General features: G+C 51.1%; 1 protein-coding gene across 3 annotated transcripts; it reads right to left on the reverse strand.

Annotated features, from left to right (window-relative positions):
* Nucleotides 1-972: 972 nt before the first annotated feature.
* LOC121168232 (protein mono-ADP-ribosyltransferase PARP16) lies at nucleotides 973-22,250 on the reverse strand. 3 transcript variants are annotated; one of them, XM_040998142.1, is made up of 6 exons: nucleotides 22,025-22,250; nucleotides 11,859-11,996; nucleotides 9,865-10,071; nucleotides 6,461-6,632; nucleotides 3,627-3,768; nucleotides 973-2,336 (listed from the first exon to the last, which is right to left on the reverse strand). In XM_040998142.1, the coding sequence occupies exons 1-6, from the start codon at nucleotides 22,196-22,198 to the stop codon at nucleotides 2,201-2,203; spliced, it is 969 nt and encodes a 322-aa protein (XP_040854076.1). In that variant the 5' UTR covers nucleotides 22,199-22,250; the 3' UTR covers nucleotides 973-2,200. The 3 variants fall into 3 exon arrangements, with proteins under 3 accessions (XP_040854076.1, XP_040854075.1, XP_040854077.1); XM_040998141.1 differs by having other exon boundaries at nucleotides 973-2,339; XM_040998143.1 differs by lacking the exons at nucleotides 9,865-10,071; nucleotides 11,859-11,996.
* Between the last annotated feature and the right edge of the window lie 507 nt (nucleotides 22,251-22,757).

Below are 22,757 nucleotides of genomic sequence, written 5' to 3' on the forward strand. Positions count from 1 at the left end.
ACCCTGCACCCACATGGGAGACAGGAAGAGGATATGGGCTCCTGGCTTTGGATTGTTTCAGCTCCAGCCATTGTGGTTGCTTGGGGAGTAAATCATCTGACGGAAGATATTCCTCCCTATCTTTCCTCCTCTCTGTATATCTGCCTTTCCAATATAAATAAATAAATAAATCATTATAAATAAATAAATGTTTGTTTGTTTGTTTTCATTAATTCAAAATGCACAGTGAGAGAAACACAAAGAGATCTTCCATTCAACAGCAGCCAAGGCTGAGCCATGCCAAAGTCAGGTGCCAGATGCCAAGAATTCTAGCTGGGTTTCCCATGCAGGAGGCAGGGTATAGGCACTTGGGCTCCCGTCTGCTGCCTCCCAGCTGCATTAGCAGCGAGTTGGACCTGAAGTGGTAAAGACTGCCCCTCTGATATGGAATGTAGCCATCCCACGTGTTAGCTTCACCTGCTGAACCACGACACCTGGCCCCCAAAACTCCTTCCTAAAATGCTTATTCCTCCCGCCCCATGGACTGTCAGCTCTCCAAGGACACAGGCATCTTGACATGGATCCTGCCTGATGACACTCTCCAGCTTAAGCTACCTGAATGAAGGAAGAAAAGCGAAGACAAGATGAATAGGGGCCAGCGCCAAAGCATTGTACGCTAAGCCTCTACCTGTGGCACCAGTATCCCGTATGGGCACTGGCTCATGGTTGCTCCACTTCCAATCCAGCTTCCTGCCTTAGGTCTAGGGAAGCAGTGGAGGAAGGTTCAAGTCCATGAGCCTATGTACCCACATGGGAGACCTGGAAGAAGCTCTTGGTTCCTGGCTCCAGATCTGCCCAACGTTAGCTATTACAGCCATTTAGGGAATGAAATAGTGAGTGGAAGATCTCTCTCTGTCTCTTCCTCTCTGTAATTCTGACTTGCAAGTAAAATAAATACATCTAAAAAAAAAACAGGAAAATGTGGTCATTAGGAAAATACTTTTATTATGTTTTAAATGCTCCAATATTCAATGTAAAATTCATTACAGTGGCTTTTGCACAACCTTACAAATTATAGAAAATTATTTCCCCCTTCATTACGGAAACTTCACCCAAAATCAAACAGGGCTCCACAGCAGCCAAAACTTCCCGGGAAGAAGGCAAAGAACTCAGTGAACAGGGCTGTGGCTCTCTGGGCAAGCAGGAGCTTCTCCTAACGCCCAAAGACCCAGGCCACAGAGTCCCTTGATCCGTGAGGACCTGTGGCACACCAAGCCAGGCCTCGTCTCAAAGTCCAGCAGCCTCTGAGGGCCTGCAACGTGGACACTAGGGCCACAGGCCACAGTCAAGGCAGCTTTGTGAGGACAAGAACAGGAGGCAAGCCTGTCACTCAAATCATCTCTCCAAGACACAGCCAGAAAGCAAACCATGGATGCTGGCCAGATGGAGCTCTCAGTTAAGCAATTTCCCCTTTTGCTTGGTTCACAAAGTTGTCATGTAGTGGTTGAAAAAAAAAAAAAAACCAAAATCAGCAAACATTGGATTCCATCTCAGCTGTAATTTGGTTGATTAATTTTTAGAAGACGATGGCGCCTCGAGTGGTTTGTGGCTGGGTCCCCTTCCTTGTGCCGTCCTCAGCTTGCATGAGAGGGAGCAGGCAACAGCTGCAGCAGGGGGCCATTTGTTGACTTGAGAAAAACCGTGAAAATGCTTTGCACTCACACACAAAAGGCTGATGGAATTCAAAACTAAGCCTGCTGTCTTTTATGAGAAACATGACTGTGGAGTCAAAACAAGGCAACTGCCCAGTGATTGATAGTCCCCACTACGCACTTTATACCTTCCAGAAAGCATTAGAGAAGGCCAGCCTCCTCCAGGAGCGATTGTAAACACGCCACTGACAGCCTGGACACACTGTTTTCCAAACGCAGCAGGACTTCTTCCTTCGGCCCTGGCTGAAAAGCAACTCCCTCAGACCATTTCAGAAGAAGCCAATGACAGGGCTCCCCCATGAAAACTCAGAGTGAGGGGCTGGCAGTTCCCAGCTGAGCATGGCTGGAGGCATGGTCAAAGCAAATGTCACTCAAAGATGGTCCTGTGTCCCGCCTTCCTAGAGGGGCTAGCCCCCCCAGGCTCTAACCTGGCTGGACGAGGGGAGGGGCAATCATTCTCAGTAAGGCACACGGTGGAGGTGGTCCCCGCAACGCCAGGCCCCAAGAGCTTATCTCTTGGAGCGATACCAGAAGTGCTGGAATGCCGAGGAGTTGATGATGCTCACTATGAGTAGCAGCAGCAGGTAAAGGGTTATCATCACCGTGAACCAATGGCTGGAAACCCAGGAGAGCTGGCTTGAAGCCCTGCTGATGGAGGGGGGAAAAAAGAGTGGTATTGGGCCAAAAAGAGAAAAAAACATCTTCTCTTCAAAGTGTAGGCAACAAGCTTTGGCTCAGGGAAGATGAAAGGATGAATTCCATCCTCTACATGAGCCATGACATGAAGCTTTGTGCTCCTTGGCCTGAGAAATCCAGGGCCGCTTGTCCTGGCACTGACGTGCCTTTCAACAGAACATTTTCTAGTTGCACAAAGACAGCTATGCAATGAGCTCAGCCCCTCTCTTTCCACTTCCCTCCCCCTGATACTTTCTGTATCCAGTCTTGTGTTATGCAAGACTTTACTGTCTGGAGGGCTGACCTAGCTCAGGGTCTTTGCCCAAATAGTGGCAGGTGACAGGTCCCCAAGGGGGAAAAAAAGTCTTTTTGCTTTCAGACACACAGACAGACAAAATTCCAAGCTGGCCCAGTAAGGAGCTGACCTCAACCATTCAAGTGTGCATCACACACAGACACCAGGGAAGAAGCAGGCAAGGAATGGAATTCCCAAGTTAGAAAATGCCAAATGACTTTAACCTAAGGGATAACACCACCATCCCCCCGCCCACACACACACCCATACTCATACTTGGCCAAGAATCCTTTATACATTTTTAAATTTGCGCAGTGAGGGGCTGATGTTTTGCTGGTCCATGAAACTCAGAAACAGAGAAGTGAGGATTATTAAATAACACCCTTCTGCTATCGCACCGGGCCACCTGCTGCCCATCCCCACTAGCATCCCTGACGTGGACTCCCACAGTACAGCAAGACCTCAAGGTGACCCTCCATTGTGAGAACCCCACTGTTCTTCGCTACCATGCTACCATGCTGCTGAGCTGGGACCAGCTCCAACTGTGGTTCCTGAGAGCTGCAGACCCTTACCTGCTGCTGGTGCAACACCCTGACCTTAGAGGTGATCTGAAGCAGCTTGGGACCAGAGAGGGGCAGATGCTGACTCAACAGCCCCTGCGGCCAGGGGTCCACCACTCCCTGCCTCTCAACCTGAACGTATCAATGGTTTTAGGACCATGGTCATGAGTCTTTTGGCTGAGTGGCACTTCTGTTAGGGGTGGTCTCCTATGCTACTGATGTTTACCAATCTCTCTTCTTCCCTAGAATATTCAGTCCTTAGCGGGTCAGGATCACATCTTCCCTGCCTCATACTCCCCAACAGTGTCTGGACAGCACTGTATACACTTTGCATAGTGCAGGCCTGAGGCTGATGGGAAAGCACGCTGACCATGCTGCATATATACGGTCTCCAGTCCTTCTTACCTCTTGGCCTGCTTCTGTGAGTACACCAGCAGGTACTTCACTCGCAGAAGCTGGTTATTGGTGACCACGAAGTACTTGGGTGGGATATCTCCCCCTTCACTGTGTTTGATCCTTGCCCTTCGGCGGTCTATCTCCTTGGTATCTGAATGAGGAGAGGGGAGGACACAATCACCAAAGAGGACCAGGATGACAAAGAAGGCAGCAAGCCTCCAGCCTCAAGGGTGAACAGGCCCTGCAGGCTGAAGAACAGGCTGTGCAGGCAATTTAAAATCAAATTCATGGAAAATGAACCTCAAACTTTATTTTGCTTTAAAAGCACAAAGATAGATGGAGAGAGATGTACTATGTACTGGTTCACTTCCCAAATGCTTCCTAATTTTAGCCAGGGTTGGGCCAGATGAAGCCAAGAGCCAGAAACTTAATCCGGGTCTCTCAGTGGTTGGCAGGGACTGAAGTACTTGAAGCCTCACCTGCTGCCTCCCCTGGTGTGCATCAGCAGGATGTTCAACTGCAAGCAGAGCTGGGACTTGAACCTGGGTCTCTACTCTGGGATGTAAGCATCCCAAGCAGGGCCTTACCCTGCCACACCAAATACCTGCTCCCATGGTTGGTTTAGAATACGTACTTTGCATGAACTTTCAGAAGATTCCTCAGATGTGACACAGCACTACTGCCAGGAGACCACAGCAGAAAGAAAAAAGGGAGGAAGAAAAAAATATCAGGAAAACAAAAGGGGCACAAAGAAAGGGGCACAGATGAGTGGAGGGAAAGCAGAGGGAAGAAGTCAATGAATTGCTCTGTGGCTAGAACCTAGGAACAGGCCTCACCTGGAAAAGACCCCTTCAGGTGGAGGTGCAAACCAACCACTCAGGATATGAGTTCCTGAGGACACTCACTTTCCACCCTTCCTACCAAGATTGCTTTAAAAATTAGAAAACCAGGGCTAATGTTGTAGTGTAGCAAGTTAAGCCTCTAACTGTGACACAAACATCCCAAAAGTGTACCTGTTTGAGTCCCAGTTGTTTCTCATCCTATCAATTCCCTTGCTCATGTGTCTGGGAAAGCACTGGAAAATGGCACAAATCGTTGGGCCACTGTACCCACATGGGAGACCTAGGAGAAGCTGCTGGCTCCTGGCTTTGGTTCAGTTTAGCTCTGGCCGTTGCAGTCATTTGGAAAGTGAACCAGTGGATGGAAGACCTTTCTCTATCTCTCCTTCTCTCTGTCTCTGTATTTTTGCCTCTCAAATAAAAATAAATAAATCTTAAAAACAAAACAAGGAACCCATAAAACCACAAAGGCTGAGGCTGCCTGCTTATGGCAGCAGGGGCAGCAAGACCTCCCTGGGCTGGCTCATCTCACAGTTTGCAAACCTCCTAAGGATACAGGCATCTGGCCCGGGAAGACGGTGCCAGACCTAGGCACTCGGGATGCCAAATTACTTTATAATAGAGGCTGTGCCAGGCAGCTTTCTACCTCCTCATCTCAGACTGACCAAGAGGCCTCCTCTGGAGACAGGATGTCGGATCTACAACTGTAGCAGCACAACAGGGAGCATGTGTCAGGGACACACAAGTGAGGTAGAGACAACATGGCCAGCTTTATCACCACTCCCTAGAGAGCCCAGCCTTGACTTCTCTGGCCTCAGCTTCTCCCCACGCCTCTGCCCCAGGGGCTCCAGCATGTGCCTGAGCAGCTCACAGCATCTCCACCAGTGTGTGTAGTGTTAGGCTGGCATCTACTGACTGACAAGTACATTCCAGACGCTTTCTCTGCTGAGACATCTGCTCCATTATTGGTTCTCTGGCTGCACACAGAGTCGCCTCTCCAGGGGCCTAAGACGAAATTCCACGCCCAAAGAAGCCCATGCTCTGGTCTCACCATCCCTGCCCATCATTTATTTATTTAAAGATTCATTTATATGAGTCCAGCATGATGGCTCAATTGGCTAATTCTCCCCTTGCAAACACCAGAATCCCATATAGGTGCTGGTTCCTGTCCTGGGTGCTCCACTTCCCATCCAGCTCCATGCTCATGGTCTAGGAAAGCATAAGAAGACAGCCCAAGTACTTGAGACCCTGCATCTACCTGGCGACCCAGAAGAAGCTCATGGCTTTGTATTGGTTCAGTTCTGGTTATTGTGAGCATTTAGGGAGAGAACCCAAATGGAAGATCTTTGTCTCTGTCTCTCCGCTCTGTACATCTGCCTTTCAAATCAAAATAAATAAATCTTTAATAAATAATTTAGAGGGAATTCAGAATTACAGAGGGAGAGGGAGAAACAGCGAAAGAAAAATCTTCTATCCACTGATTCACTCCTCACATGGCCAGAGTATCTGGGGTTGGGCCAAGCAGAAGTCAGAAACCAAAGTCTCCTATATGGGTGCACGGGTCCAAGCATTTGGACCATGTTCTGCTATATTCCCCAGGCAATTAGCATGAAGCTGGACTGAAAGTGGACTAGACAGGATATTAACTGGCACCCATATGGGATGCCAGTGTCCTAGGCAGTGGTTTTACCCACTAGGCCACAATGTCACTCTCCTGTTCATTACTGAACTCTTGCCTCCTCCCTACAGCTCTCCCTGACCACCCTGACCACACAAGATGGGTCCTTGCTCTGAATGATCCCCACAAACCTCACCAGCCTCTCCCCAGGCCCTCCCTACCCATCCAGTTGTTCTGTGGTCTTTCCTGTGGTGTGTTCAACCCCTGTGAAGACTCCCCTCCTGGAAGGCAGGCTCCTGTCCTCTTGTCCTGCACTGCTCTGACCTCACCCACCCTTGGGTACCAACAGGTGCTCCACCCAATGGCTGGGCTGTGCGCTCACTCACCCTTCTTCTTGGTTTGGCACTTAACATCCGGATGGTCAATGACCTCGCACACGGCCACACAGCTAAGGATGGGGCCGAGAAGGCTGCGCTGCCAGCCATGGCCATGGGGGCTGTAGATGAGGGCCAGGCTCAGGTCACTGGTGAGATAAGTCCCCTCTCCAAACAAGGATGTCTGAAATGGCAGAGGCCGACAGAGAAGAGACACAGCCAGGTGAATGGCGAGTACCAACACTACGAGAAGATTCCCACCAAGTTGTAAATAGAACAGTTCGACTCCTTTTTGTTCCCAACAAGATGTGGGTGCCAACAACCTGGGGCATCCTCATGGCACTCTTACTGAGTACATTCCCATCTGACAGTGGTTGGACTGACTATGCATTTGGCCACCTGGTCTGGCAAATTAGCAGTTCCCTGTGGTCAAGGCTGAATGGGAAAAACATAGGCATCATCATCCAAACAGGCCTCAGCTTCAATCCCACAGCTGGCAATTACATAAACCCTTGCTGGCTCAGGCTCTGCATCCACAAGAGAGGGGTAACAGTCTTTCCTTCCTAAGTCGTGGCCAAAGGTGACATGAGACATGGGCATAGGATATCCAGCAAGACTCTAGGCATGGTGCGCACGTGAGAGACAGGGTCTCTGTGTGAAATGATGCTGCAATTCTTGGGATGTGAATGGCACTGAGCACAGGGACAGGAACAGCTTTGCGTGCAGCGAGGGAGTTAACCCTTGTGAGAGAGAGGGACTCTGAGTCCTTCCTTGGAAAAGGCGTGAGTCAGAAGCAGACGCTGTAACTAAACAAGGGAGCGCTCTGCAAAAGGCAGGCTCTGTTTCACTCTTTGTGCTGGTGTTGACCAACAAAATGCTAAACCAGTATCCACCAAGTACTTGGTACCAACTTGATATTGCAACAAGTTGGCACAGGCCAACTTGGTACCCACCATGAAAAAGCATGTTATGGGCCAACACTGCAATGCAGCAAATTAAGCTCCACCTGCAATACCAGCATTTCACACTGGAGTGCCAGCTCCAGGCCCTGATTTTCAACATTCAGCTTCTGATCCAGCTTCCTGCTAACGTACCTGGGGAGGCTGCAGCAAATGGCCCAAGTACTTGGGCTCTTGCCCCCTATGCAGAAGACTTAGATGAGTCCCTGATCCTTTGCTTTAGCTTGGCACAGCTCTAGCAGTTGCAGCTATTTGGGGAGTGAAGCAGCAGATGGAATCTCTCCTGCTGCCTCCACCACCACCCCTATCTGCCTTGCAAGTAAATAAAGAAATTTTTTTCAAAGATTTTTATTGGAAAGTCAGATATTCTGAGAGGAGGAGAGACAGAGAGAAAAATCCTCCATCTGTTGATTCACTCCCCAAGTGGCTGTAATGGCCAAAGCTGCGTCAATCTGAAGCCAGGAGCCCAGAGCCTACCCCAAATCTCCCACATGGGTACAGAGTCCCAAGGCCTTGGGCTGTCCTCAACCACTCTCCCAGGCCACAAGCAGGGAGCTGGATGGGAAGCAGGGCCGCCAGGATTAAAATTAGCGCCCATATGGGATCCTGGGCGTGCAAGGTAAGGACTTCAGCCACTAGGCCAGGCCTAAGAAATCTTAATAGAAACAGAGAAGCGTGCAAGGTGAAGGAATTACAAGTGGAAACTACAGCAGGTGCAGCAACCACAGGCTTTGCTCATGGTAGACAACAACAATCACAGCAATGGCCAACGTTATCATATCAGTCACGTGGCACCTGGCCAAGCTGACACAGTGTCCTTCTCAACATAACATTTAGGCAGCTGCTGACAATGCCTGGGCTTTCCATTCAGTCTGAAATCAACCTTTAGCTCTAAGCAACAGTTCCAGTGTCTTGAAGTGATAAGTAAACTGGAAGAGCTCACCAAAGTACACCCTGTGTTGGGGTACTGACAACAGTCTCACTCATTGGCACCAGTTTCCACAATTCCATCACTTAACCTCTGGGAAGCTCCCTGCCAGGGGAGGTAGCACCCCCACCCCTCACCAGTTGACACAGACCTCTCCCAGGACACAGGGCTCCCTCTCTCCTGACCCCACATCCAAGCTCTGTGCCTGGGTCTGCCAGGTGTTCATCCCTCCCCAGACCCAGGCAATCTTGTGCAAGGTTATTGGTGGGACACATGGGCTGTCCACACCACGAGAACAAGATCACACCTTCAGAGATGCAGGTGGGATCCCTCTAATAAGCCTCCTCACCCGGCCCAGGGACCTGAAGGGGATGGGTGGCTCTTAGCAGATGCCAGGCTTCCTGAGGTGCCACAGTACAGACCAGGTACCCAACCCCATGAACTGCCTACAGCTGCCCCAGGCAACTTCAGGAGACATGGAGGTCCCTAGGTGTCAGCAGGCTGGCCATGGTAACAGCAAACTCCGATGAGATGTGGGGAAATGTCTCTCCCTGTGACCCCAGGATGGCACTAGCTACAACTGAGCCTAGGGCTCCGCTGGTCTCCTCCACAATATAAGCGAAGGCAGGCAGCCCTTCCACAGCTCCTGGATACCCTGGTCCACCCCTACCCCCAACAGCTGCCATGCCTCCGGTGGGCTCGGGTACACGAAGAAGCCTGTGCATACATGCTCCATTTCAAGCCTCCCACCACCACAGGGCAAGTCATGGCATCTTATTTTACAGATGAGGAAACTGAGGCTCACAGAGCTTAAGTCAACACGCCCGAGCCACAGAGTCATCTACATCTCTGCCACTCCACAGCCTGTCATCTTCCTTCCACATCTGACCCAGGGGTAAAGCAGTGTCAGCAGCAAGCAGGCGCTGGACAACCTGGATTCCTAAAACTGGGAGGAAAGCAGCTCAAGGGGGCCTAGGCTGTGGGGGAGGACCTCGCCCTGGGACCCCGATGTTGGACCCTGGAGCACTCCAATAGTGGAAGCTGCTCTGATGGCACCATGCATGTGAGCCTCCAGGAGTGGACTAGCGTGGGCCTGTGCATTCCTGACAAGCTCCCCAGGGACACAGGTGCCTCTGACAGGGAACTCCATTAGCAGCTTGGGCAAGTTATACACTGGGACTCCCTCCCCCACCGAAGGCAAAGTCACATCTGGGCCCCACTGCCAGGGAGACTCAGGCGGTCAGCCTCTCACCCCCATCCTGGGTAGGATTTTTTTTTATTTCCCCATGGGATTCCACATGGACAGCCAAGGCTGGGACTGCTACTGAAATGGATGCTTCAAGGTCATGATGACCTTGGAATGACACAGGTTCTGGTTCAGGTCCAGGGTAAGCTAGGACACTGTGTTCTCAAGGCTCTAACTAATACCAGCCTGCTGGCCACACTGCAATGGCGAGGCCACTGTCAGCCTACCCACCCGCACCCTTCCCCGGCCTCTATCACCACCTCCATCACCATCCCCACCCTACCTTGTTCAGGTGGCAGTGCAGCCCATTGTGGATGATGGAATGGAAGTTTTCAAGGCGGCTGCCATGGAAGGCGTAGAACAGGTCTCGTTCTCCTTTGGTCTCATAAAATTTGGCATTGGCTGGGTCGAAGTACTCAATTTCAAACAGGAAGTCCGGGGCAGGGACAGGTGTGTGAGGGGCCCCAGTCAGCTTCTGGATCTTTTCAAACTTAAAAACGTAAAAGGAATCATTGTTTGACCTGAGCAGCTGGAAAATGTGTCACAAAAATGACCTCCCAGGCCCAGCATGATAGCCTAGCAGCTAAGGTCCTCGCTTGGCACATGTCAGGATCCCATATGGGAGCCACGTAAGTTCTAAACCCGGCAGCCCCGATTCCCATCCAGCTCCCTGCTTGTGACCTGGGAAAGCAGTCAAAGACAGCCCAGGGCCTTGGGACCCTGCACCCACATGGGAAACCCGGAAGAGGCTATGGGTTCCTGGCTACTTTTCTGAGCAGCAACAGCCATTGCGGACACCTGGGGAGTGAATCAATGGACAGAAGATCTTCCTTCCTCTCCGTCTCTCCTCCTTTCTGTATATCTGACTTTGCAATAAAAATAAATAGATCTTTTTTTAAAAAAGTTACATCCCAAAGCCCTGGACTAGTTCTCATGAGAACAGGTAACCATGGCAACATTAATGTATAAGCAAGCTCACCGTTCATATTCCCAATACTTTCATCTATTTTCTGTATCCTACCTTTACAATGATCTCATGGGACAGGAAGGTGTGACAAAGTACAAAAATGGCCATAAATGCTGGCCTGAACTCCTGTCCATCAGGGCACATGTCACCAAGATTCCATTAACAGATGGCTGGTTTCTCCACTGCCTGAATCTGGGCTTGGCCAACATGACCTGACATCCACAACATGGCAGAGACCCAAAAATAAAAGATCCAGGGCTAGTGTTGTGGAAGAGTGGGTTAAGCCACCACTTGCGCCACAGGCATTTATTTGGGTGCCAGTTTAAGTCTTGTCTGCTCCACTTCTGATCCAGCTCCTTGCTTATGCACCTGAGAAAGCAGTGGGAAATGACCTAATTACTTGGGTCCCTGCCGCCCACATGAAAGATCCAGATGAAGTTCCAGGCTCCTGGCTTTGGCCTGGACCAGCCCTGACTATTGTGACCACATGAAGAGCAAACCAGTGGATCTGAGATCTCTATTTCTGTCACTGTGCTTTTCAAATGAACTTTAAAATCTTTTTAAAGGGCCTGGTGCGGTAGCCTAGTGGCTAAAGCCCTTGCTTTATAAGCACCAGGATCCCATATGAGCACCGGTTCTAATCCCAGCTGCTCCACTTCCCATTCAGCTCCCTGTTTGTGGCCTGGGAAAGCAGCAGAGGATGGCCCAAAGCCTTGGGACCCTGCACCCGCATGGGAGACCCAGAAGCAGCTCCTGGCTCCTGGCTCCTGGCTTCAGATCAGCTCAGCTCCAACCATTGCAGTCACTTGGGGAGTGAACCAGCAGGTAGAAGATCTTTCTCTCTGCCTCTCCTACTCTCTATCAATCTTTCCAATAAAAATAAATAAATCTTTAAAAAAAAATTTAAGCAGCCAAGGGGCTGGCACCTTGGCTCAACAGGCTAATCTTCCACTCTCAAATACCAGCATCCCATTTGGGCACCAGTTCGTGTCCTGGCTGCTCCACTTCCCATCCAGCTCCCTGCTTGTAACCTGGGACAGAAGCAGAGAATGGCTCTGGTTCTTGGGACCCTGAACATATGTGGGAGACTGAAAAGAAGTTCTTAGATCCTGGCTTTGGATCAGCTCAGCTCCAGCAGTTGTGGCCATTTGGGGAGTGAACCAGTGGACAGAAGCTATCTCTCTCTCCTTCTCCCTCATGCATGCAATAACCTTCTTAAGAGGCATAACCCAGTTCTCAGGGTAAGGCCCGGAACTCAGCATTTTCAGCACTTGGGGCACATCTGGCACAGTCCCAGAACCCAGTCTCACCTCTGCCTTGCCGGCACTGTGGATCGTTAGGACCTTGGAGGACAAGATCCAGCTCACCAGGTCCCAGGCCCGCCTGTCATGGTCTCCCGAGGACTGCAGTAGTTCTTTCAGGTTGGGTAACCTGCTGGCATCTGCAAGCTGAAGCCAGGGGACAACCTCCATCAGTGAACATCCAAGTGATCATGGTGACCTGGTGCCCTCTGGTGGTGTGGTGATGAAGGCAACTTGCACTTTTCCCCAACAAATATTTTCCCAAAACATTCTGTTCATCACACCCACTCCGACTAACCCTTAATGCTAAAAACCAGAACTCTGAAAGGTTTATCTTGTAACTCATGTGGTACAGAACCTGGCTTGTGCCAACGTGAGGCTTGTTTAGTCTTCACTCAGCTACTTTCTGTTATGACCATGCATTTTCCACCCTCCTTGAGAAAAGTATTACCCATGATGACATGGTGGATGCACCTGTGGTTAAGGGCGAACTAAGCCCTTGTCTTCTGGCATGAGAAGCTGTTCATTTGCTGTTAACCATGCCCCTGGAGACGAGTAAGCCGGCTACACAGTGCATGGGAAATGTGCAACCTACCATCTAGCCTGGGAGGCATTGCACCTGCAGGGTGGTGGGGAGCTCAGGTTTACCCTGGCACCTGTGTGGTGGATACTTGGAACAGCCCAGCTCCTGGGGCAAATGGGGCTCTGGCACAGAGGCAGAGCAGCACCTCTCCTGCTGGAGGTATGTCCTCATCTCTAACTGAGCTGTCAGTTTTGAAGGCAAGGATTAGCAAGGACAGTCACAGAGACACCCATAATGGCCCTACCTCAGGCTGGAGTTTGCCCTGAGCCTTGTAACAGAGACAGATGCCCCTTGGGCCCGAGAGAGGCCTCTGCACAAGCTGGCTTCATCATGTTACCACAGCAGGTGAGAATCACTCTAAAATTGAAAAGAGGGGCCAGCAGTGTCACCTACTGAGTTAAGCCACCACTTGCTTGTGACACAAGTATCCTAGGAGTCCTGGCTACTCTGCTTCTGATCCAGCTCCCTGCCAAGGCATCTGGGAAGACAGTGGGTGATGGCCCAAGGATCCCTGACACCCATGTGGGACATGCGGATGGAGTTCCGGGCTACTGGCTTGAACCTGGATCAGATGTGGCTGTTTCTGCCATTTAGGGAGTGAGCCAGCAGATCTCCCTCTCTCTGTCACTCTGCCTTTCAAATAAATGAATATTCAAAAAATGAAATCAAGAAAGATCATCAGAATCCTGAGACTTATTTGGCACTAGGATATTTTCGAGGATTTATTTATTTGAAAGTTAGCATTACAGAAACGGAGAGAAAGATCTTTCATCTGTTGGTTCACTTCCAAAATGGTTGCAACAGCCATAGCTGGCCTTGTCTAAAACCAAGAGTTTCTCCTGGGTCTCCCACATGGGTACAGGGCCCAAGCACATGGGCCATCCTTGCTGCTTTCCCAGGCACATTAGCAGGGAGCTCAATGGGGACTGGAACAGCCAGGACACAATGTGGTGCTCACACGGAAGGATGACTTCACAAGCACTGGCTTAATCCACTATGCCACAATGCCAGCCCTGGCACTAGGATTTCTGATGAGGGACAGGAGAACTTAACTGATAATGATAATACATCTGCTGTTCAGGAGCGAACCCTGACAAGAGGAGACTGAGCCTCTCTAGCACAGCCCTGATGGCAGCTCTGGCCCCCTCCCCAGCAGATGGGTGCTGCCATGGATGTGACCTGTTGCACACCTTCACTCACTTGCTCCCCTGGATGCCCCAGGCCTCTTCCCTACCAACCCAGGATGCCCCAGCCCATGAGACCAGCCTCTCCTCTAAACCCCTGATGCCCACACCCCCAGGACTCAGTCCCCAGGACAGCCCGGCTCCTGGAGAACAAGACCTGGCTCGTGCTTCCCTAAGCCTCCTCTTTCCTGGATGTAGAAGGAGGAGCAGGCACTCTGCAGGCAGGCCTCTGTGTGTATCCTGCTCCTCCTCAGGTCAGACAGGGGCCTGAGTGACACCTGTCACTCTGACACAGGGATCCAGCACCTCCACGGGGAGTGTCAGGAAGACTAAGAAAGAGAATAGAATCCAGGGATGGCCTAGGCACATCCATCATTTCTCAGACACCAGCACTCAATCCCTCCCTCTGTTCAGTCTGGCTCTAGCTCGTTGGCATTTGTTGAATACTGAGAGTTCTTTTCCAGTCTGCTGACTTTGGATTTTCTTAGCTCTGTGGTCAAAAATCAGAAACATTTCAGACTCACTTTAGTTCTGTGTTTCCAAAGACTCAATCAACAGACGCCTCTCTCTCCATGCTGGGTCTGAGGATCCAGTTAGGACACAAGTGAGTATCAAAGCTGCCCAGGGACCTGGGTTACTCAGGGATTGTTTACTGAGCCTCCATTCTGGGTCAGGCCCTGTGCTGGGTGGTTTAGAGACTGTGAAAAAGGTCCCCCAGGGGCCTGCGCTATGGGATAGTAGGTGCCACATGCCTGCAACATGGCATCCCATATGGGGACCAGTTCGAGTCTTGGCTGTTCCACTTGATAATGAACTTGTGAAAGCAGCAGGAAACAGTTCAAGTGCTTGTGCCCCTGCCACCCACATCCACATGGAAGACCACTAAGAAGTTCTTGGCTTCAACCTGGCTCAACCCTGGATGTTACAGCCATGTAGGAAATGAACAAGTGGATGGTTCTCTCTCTCTCTCTATGTAATTCTGCCTTGCAAATAAATAAAATCAATGTTTTGAAACATACATAAGTATGTGTGTACATATACATATATTTAGAAGGGCACCGATCAGGTGAAGAAGCAGAAAGATGTATAATTACAACTGAAAAGTATTCATTATCATGACAAAGAGACAAAATGATTTGTGTTGGGCCTCCGGATGGGCTTCACTGCGGAGCTGTTGGGGACCCAGTTTGTGTTACAGATACCTGGCAGTGCGGCCTGTGGCTAGGGAAGAGGGTGGTGTTGAGGTTAATCCTACAGACTTTCCTCCCAGGCAGCAGGATTCCCAGGGGCCCCTGCTGGCTGAGGGATGGGAGGGGCCTTCAAGGCTGTCTGACCTAAAGTCTGATGCCTGCAACACGTAATTGGGACAGCATTAGCAGCCACATCACAGAGTTCCTAACAAGGGTCCCCCAAGTCCAAGATGTAAAGTGCTCAAAGCAACAAGAAGGCATTGAGCACCTTCAACATAGGGTGACTGCCGATAAGACACCTGTGTGGCTGGTGCCTGGGAGGAGGGGAGACGTACCAGAAAAATGAGGGACATGAGGTCAGCCTGCGCCGGGTCTAGTACTCCACACAGGAATCCTGGGTTCTGTTCAGTAGGGGACCCTCAAACAGCCACCCCTCTCCTCAGCATCCCTGGATACCTTTCAGTCTTGTTGCCCTTTCCTTTCCATTTCTGGTCTATGCTTGCTACCCTTGCTCTCTCTCTCTTACACCCTCATCTTTGAGCTGTGGCCCTTTGCAGTAGGCTAGACCCGGATGCAGAGACTCCCACTATTGCACGGTTGGCTGGGGAGGACCCTTGCAAGGACCTGACCTGGGCAGTGGGAGAGGCCCCACCCAGCTCTGAGCTGGCCCCTGGCCTCACCTGAGCTCCGCTATGGCGCCAGTCTCCTCAACTGCCTCACTGACTGTCCTTGCCCATCACCTGACCTGCCCGTGTCCTGTGTCACCTTCCATATTACTCTGCAAAGTCCACCTGCTCCAGCAAGTCCCCAGAACTTGTCCCCATATGCGCTTCAGCTGGTTCTTTTGCGAACCAAGCACACAAGGAAGGCTGCCAGATAAAGTATAGGCTGTCCCATTCCACTTACATTTCAAACACACAAAAGGGTTTTTTTTTTTTTTAAGTAGAACCCATGAAATGTTTGGGGCATTACACTAAAAAAAAAAAAAAAAAAAGTTATTTGCATTGCAGCTCATCAGAAATTCAAATAATTCAAATATAGGTGCTTCATCTCTGCTAAATGCAGTGACTCTGCCCTCAACAAGGTCCTGGGGTCTGGCCTCTGCCCATCAGGCCTCCTGTCACCCACTGTCACCCACTCCCTCCCCAGCCCCAGTGCTAGCTCCTGCTTGAGTTTCTACAGGTACCTAGAGGGACAATCCCCTCAGTCTTGGAGGCCAGCCTGAAGTCACCTCCACTGTGAAAGCCCTCCCTGCTCACCATGACCTCTGTGTTCAACAGCTGTGTTCTATGCTCATGACTACAGCATAGCTTCCTGTTGACACCTGACACTCCCTCTGGTGCCACCTCTGACCTGGTCAGGACAAACATACCCAACTGATCCTAGAGCCCCAGCAGCCAGCCAGGAGCCTGGCATGAAGTTCAGAACTTCTAGAGGCTGCCTGTGGACAAGGGATTGGCATAGCAGCTATCGCCACTTGGGATGCTTGCACCCATGATGGAGTGCCTTACTCCAGTCCTGGCTCTTACACTTACAATCCTGGCTCTTGCACTTACAATCAGCACTTCTGCTAACATACACTCTAGGAGACAGCAGGTGGTGGCTCAAGTAACTGGGTCCCTGCCACCCACGTCAGAGACTTATTGAGTTCTAGATTCCTAGTTTCTGCCTGGTCCAATCCCAACGACTGCAGGCAGCTGGAGCAGCCCATATGGGATGTGGGATGTGGCACCGCAGGTAGTGGTTTTACTTGCTGTGCCACAGCATCAACCTCTATTTTTTTTCCTTTTTTAAAGATTTATTTATTTTTATTGGAAAGGCAGATCTAGAGAGAAGGAGAAACAGAAAGGTCTTCCATCTGCTGGTTCACTCCCCAAGTGGCTGCAACAGCCAGAGCTGAGATGATCCGAACCCAGCAGCCAGGAGCTTCTTCCAGGTTTCCCAGGCTGATGCAGGGTCCCAAAGCTTTGGGTCGTCCTCCACTGTTTCCCAGGCCACAAACAGGGAGCTGGATGAGAAGTGGGGCAGCCAGGACACAAACCAGTGACCATATGGGATCCCAGCACTTGCAAGGGGAGAATTAGCTAATGCAGCTGTTGTGTTAGGTCCCTGATTGTTAATTTTTATGAAGAAATCGGGAGCTAACCTTTAGCCTAGAGGAAAAGATGTCTTCATTCCACTTCCAAGCACCTGGTAACACCGAGCTCCTGGCTCCAGCTTCCTGCTAATGAAGATCAGGGCTCAAGAGGTTGGCTTCTGCCACCCCTGTGAAAGATCTGGATTGACTGAGTTCCCAATTTTGGCCTTGGTCTAATGCTGGGAATTGTGGGTATCTGAGGAATGAAACAGCAGTTTGGAGCGCACTTTCTCTCTACCCCTCAATTTTTTCTATTTTTTCTTTTTTTATTAGTAGGGCCAGAGGCCAGTACTGTGGCCTACATAGCATTTAAAGCTGCTGCTTGCGGCATCGTGCCAACATCCCATTTGGGTGCCAATTGGAGTCCCAGCTGCTATACACCCAAACCAGCTCCCTGCTAATGCTCCGGGGAAAGCAGCAGAAGATGGCCCAAGTACTTGGGTTCCTGCACCCACGTAGAAGAACAGGATGAAGCTCCTGGCTCCTGGCTTCAGCTTGGCTCAGCCCTGGCCATTGCGGCCACTTGGGGAGTGAACCAACAGATGGAAGATTCCCCTCCCCCAACTTTTCCTTTCAAATCAGTCGATCTTTATACTATAGAATTATCAGTAAACTTCAGTTGAGAAATAGTATAGCAATAGAGAATATCTGCAGTGGTCTGATGGATACTATATAATGGTTGAAGAAATTAATCTTTAAAAAGCAAGTGTTTTTGGTAATTTCTCAAATTTTAAAAAACCACTGAACAAACAAAACCTAGAAGCTCACAGACCACATGTAGGAAATCAGGAAGGATACAGCTGGAGAGCTGGCTGAGCCAGACCTCAATGAGGGCTGTGCTGAGGGCCACAGGGAAAGAGGTGGTGTGGGTGACTGGGCCACAAGGCAATGAGCCACAGGGGACAAGCCCAGAAGAGGAAGAAGAAGAACTCAACCTGTGGCCTTGGGACAGGACGTGACAGGCAGCCAGAGCCACTTTGCAATCACCCAGGTCACAAGGTCCCTGGGAGGAAGCCCAGGAACCTATAGGTTGGCAGGTGTTGCTACAGGCGATTTTAGCACCAGGAAAACCTAGACTCAGGTTTAGATGTGTAGGCAATATGCTGCTTGCCCTCAAAAAGTGTGGTGGTAGGAAAAAAAGACATCTGAAAAAAGACGCGTCAAGGAAACACCAGTGGTCACTGGAAGTGGGTAAAGGAGCAGGGAAGGAAGTGGACAGAAGGCCTGGCCAGTCACCAGTCTCAGGACTTCAGTGACACGACCCCTGGAGCGGCGAGCAGGCAGGTGGGTAGGTGGAGACAATGAGGGCCGAGTGGCAGACAGTTTAGTTACACACAGGTGTACACCTGCTTTGCATAAAGGCGAAGTTTGAACATCCAGATCTACAGAACGACTCTCCAGAGCATGCCCTTAGAGGCAGTGGTTCTCTCCCCAGGTTGGCACCACCAGGTAGCTCTTAGATATTCCAGCATCTGGGAGCAGGATAGTGATGTGTCACTAGTGTGTGATTCGCTGATAAGGACAAGAACAATGACAGAACCTGTTACGCAAAGTTGTTAGGAAGATTAAATGAATGACACGAAGCAACTGCCCATGGCAGTGCCAGGCAAGTACAATTAGCATCACTGTAAGGGGCACATGCTGTATTACTGTGAGCCATCCGAAGCTCACCAGAAATGGCCTGTGTTGCTGGGTTGGCGGGGAGGGAGAGATGCCATCCTTCTCTCCATCCTCTCACCATTGCTGAAACCTCTTCCTAGCCACATGCCCACCAACAGGGGCATTGCTTAACCTCTCCAGGTGCATCCGCATCTCTGTCTAACTAGGGCTTCCCCTCCCCACCTTCAAGAGAAAAAAGGAAATAAAGCTACATTTCGAGGACTGAGCACTTTCCTTGAGAGATCTAGTGTGCATGTGAGAGCACTGGATCAGGTATCATTTCTTTTTTCATTTGCTTATAAAAATGATCAGCTCAATTACTATAATTTTAAAAATCCCAAATAAGTCAAATCCAATCCGATAAAAAGCTGGGACCAATCCCAGAGCCCCCTTTGTCCTCAGCCCATACTCGGCAAAGAAACCCTGATGGAGCTCGTCTAGAGCCTCTGCAGACAGGGAGAGAACCACGTGTGCATTCCACTGCACCTGGAGGTACACTACCCACTGCCCACTGCCCACTAACAGGAACCGGCATCTCAGGACACTGCTGTGGTCAAGCCTGGGCCCCCGATCCTACCCTCTCCTCTTCCTCCTCACCTGCCCCTCCTTACCCTCTCACCCTGCCTCTGCACAGCTCTAATGAGAATGGGTCTCCCTATTCCCTCTCCTCCTAGAATACCTATGCACACATCTTACGGCACGCGGAGCCCTAGCCCTGCCCAGTAACCACGCTACAACACAGACTGGTCCTTGTGGCCAGCTCACCTCTCCTTGAAATTCCTCTTCCCTCTTCTCTGTCCCACAGGTCCCCCCAGTCCCCAGTGTAACATCAGCCACACTTCTGGCCACTGTGCCCACTGCTTCGGGGGGGTCAGGGGGGTTGGGGGGCTGGCACGGAGCTAACCCCTCCCCGTGTGTTCAATTTCATCACCTCAGCCCCTGGCTCATGGCAGATGTCCCACAGGATCTGTCATTTACACCAAAGGAACGTTTGTTCCCTCCACCCTCCAAGACCTGACATCACAAACTCAGGAAGCTGAGCGTTTGCTCTGGCAGAACCAGAGAGGAAGTCAGACAGTTGGCCTGCCTCACGCTCTTTGACTTCCTATGTCCTGTCCTCCTGACATGCTGGGCATCATGGTCAGGCCTGAGATACCCTCACCATGTAGCTAGGATGGACTTCAAGACCCAGGTAGGACAAGGCTGCCAGCCCTGTGTGTCCCTCAACTTCCTGGAAATGACCCTGAAGAAGGAAACCAACAATGACCTCATCATAAACAATGCTAAATAGATGGTCATTTTAAATAGCCTTTTTCATCTGGCACATGTGCGGTTCATCACACTGAGATTTATTCTGGAAGAATTTGTGTAAAACTGGAATGAATGGGGCCAGTGCAATGGCTCAATTATTAATCTCCACCTGCAAGCACTGGCATTCCATAATGCATACCAGTTCAAGTCCCAGCTGCTCAACTTCCCATCCAGTTTCCTGATAATGACCTAGGAAAGCAGTAAAGGAGCAGTCAAAGATGGCCCAAAGCCTTGGGACCCAAATGGCAGACCCGGAAGAAGCTCCTAGGAGGCTTCAGATCAGATTAGTCCAGCTGTTGTGGCCAGTAGGGGAGTGAAACAGCAGATGAAAAAACTTTCCCCAAGGGCCTGGCATGACAGTCTAGCAGCTAAAGTTCTCGCCTTGCATGTCCTGGAATCCCTTATGGGCACTGGTTCTAATCCCGATAGCCCTACTTTCTATCGAGCTCTCTTGTTTGTGGCCTGGGAAAGCAGTTAAGGACGGCCCAAGGCCTTGGCACCCCACACCCACATGGGAGACCCAGAAGAAGCTCTGGGTCCCCTGGTTTGGATTGGCCTAGCTCTGGTCATTGCAGTCTCTTTGGGGAGTGAATCAACAAATGGGAGATCTTCCTCTCTGTCTCTCTTCTCTGTATATCTGACTTTACAATAAAAATAAATAAATCTTAAAAAAAAAAAAAACTTTCCCTTTGTCTCTCCTTCTCTCTGTAAAATCTGCCTCGCCAATAAAAATAAATCTTTAAAAAACAAACAAAAAACTGGAATGACTCAGTGATTGGGTAAAACTCACCAGTAAGCCAGTCAGACCCAGAGCCTTCTCAGAGGGAAAAAAAAATGACACCTAATTTAAGGTCTTTAATGATATGGACTATTTTGACTTTCTGTGTTTTAATAAATTTTGGTAAGTTACATTTTCTAGTTAATCCCAACAGTTCAGATGACAAAGTTTCTGGGGACTGGTGTCATGGCATTGTGACACAGTGGGTAAAAGTCATTGCCCCCAGCTTTGGCATCCCATATGGGCACCAGTTTGTGTCCCAGGCTGCTCCACTTTTGATCCAGCTCCCTGTTTATGGGCTGGGAAAAGCAGCAGAAGATGGTCGCCAAGTCCTTGGGGCCCTACATTCACGTAAGAGACCCAAAAGAAGCTCTGACTCCTGGCTTCAACCTGGCAGCCCCAGCTGTTACACCTACTTGGGGAGTGAAACAGCAGTTGGAAGACCTTTCTCTCTGTCTCCTTTCCCTCTCTGTAACTCTAGCTTTCAAAACAAAAATACACATAGTGGCCTGGCGCAGCAGCCTAGTGGCTAAAAGTCCTCGCCTTGCACATGTTGGGATCCTGTAATGGTGTTGGTTCGTGTCCCAGTGGCCCCACTTCCCTTCCAGTTCCCTGCTTGTGGCCTGGGAAAGTAGTCGAGGACAGCCCAAGGCCTTGGGACCCTGCACCCATGTGGGAGACCTGGAAGAAGCTCCTGGCTCCTGGCTTCAGATTGGCTCATCTCCAGCCACTGCAGTCACTTGGGGAGAGAATCAGCAGACAGAAGATCTTTCTGTCTTTCCTCCTCTCTGTTTTCTCCTCTCTGACTTTCCAATTTTTAAAAAAAATCTTTAAAATATATATACACATAGAACTAATCCTTAAAAAGACAAAAATAACTCACTTCTGGAGCCCTTAAAAAAAAAAAAAACTTGTCTCAGGACAATTGCAAAAAATTAAGTGCCTGCGAGGCCTCAGAAAAGCTTGTTCACATATGTATTATCACATTGTATCTAGAAATCAAGGCAGTTTGGAGAACTTCTGCTGTCCAACTATTTGCAAGGGATAGGTCACTTCCTAGTTACAAGGAATTGAACCGGATTCAAATCAACACCATCTGGCTGGCCCTGCTAGAAAGTTCTGCAGACACCTCACTCCTGGAGGTCTCTTATCTTTGACACCAGGTTCTCTAGAATGTTCCCAGTTCACAGAAACCTCCCCCAAAGCCAGGGGCGGGAAGGGGAAGTGCTGAGTGGAAAGGGCTGGCGTGTTCATGGACATGGGGTGCAGCTGTGTGCGCACAGGCCACTTGGCCCAGGACGCAGTGGGCAGCGCTGGGGCAAAGGACACTCACCAGGGCCTCAAAGTCCTTAGAGTCATGGCGGGCGTAGGATGCGGGGAAGGGCCGCAGCACCGAGTCGCGCTTGTAGCTCTGCAGGGCCGAGGCGAACAGGCTGCACCGGAGGTCGGCGGCCAGCACGTCGCGGCCCGCAGCCTCCCTGGCGGCCGCCTCGCCCGAGGGCTGCATCCCGCTCAGGGGGGCGAAGGCCGCGGGCCTCGGGGACAATGGGCCGTCTCGGGGCCGGGCGGGGACCTCCCGAGCCTGCGGAGGAGCCTGGGCACGGGGACGCGGGGACAGCGGTGAGAACGCGCTGACTAGCGTCCCCGCCCTGTGAGGACGGCGGCCCGCGCGCGCGCGGCCGGAGGACCGCAGGTCAGCCCGATGGTTGGGTGGGGGGGACAGGGGGAGAATAATAAGGGGGCCCCCAGGTCCCAGCCAGGGGAGGGGCTATGACACGGGCTGAGGTGACCAAGGCCACAACGTGCTGGTTGCGCGCGTCTCCTGCAGGCTGCCTTGCGGGCACCGCGCTCCGCAGCTCCCCGCGCCGGCCGGGCGGACAGGCGGGCGAGGCTGCGGCGCCGCGCGGCCCTTCCTGCCCCGCCTCCCGCCGCGCGGCCGCCGCCGAAGCCCCGGCGCTGTCCCGGCTGCCCGCGGCGCCGCCTGCGCTCACCTCCGGTCACGGCCCGCTTGGGCTTCCCCGGCCTACCTGCCGCCCCGGCTCCTCCCAGCCCGGCCCCCTCTGCTG

The sequence above is a fragment of the Ochotona curzoniae genome, unplaced genomic scaffold, assembly GCF_017591425.1.
Source record: "Ochotona curzoniae isolate NIBS_2020 unplaced genomic scaffold, NIBS_Ocur_1.0 patch79, whole genome shotgun sequence".
NCBI classification, from domain to species: Eukaryota; Metazoa; Chordata; class Mammalia; order Lagomorpha; family Ochotonidae; genus Ochotona; species Ochotona curzoniae.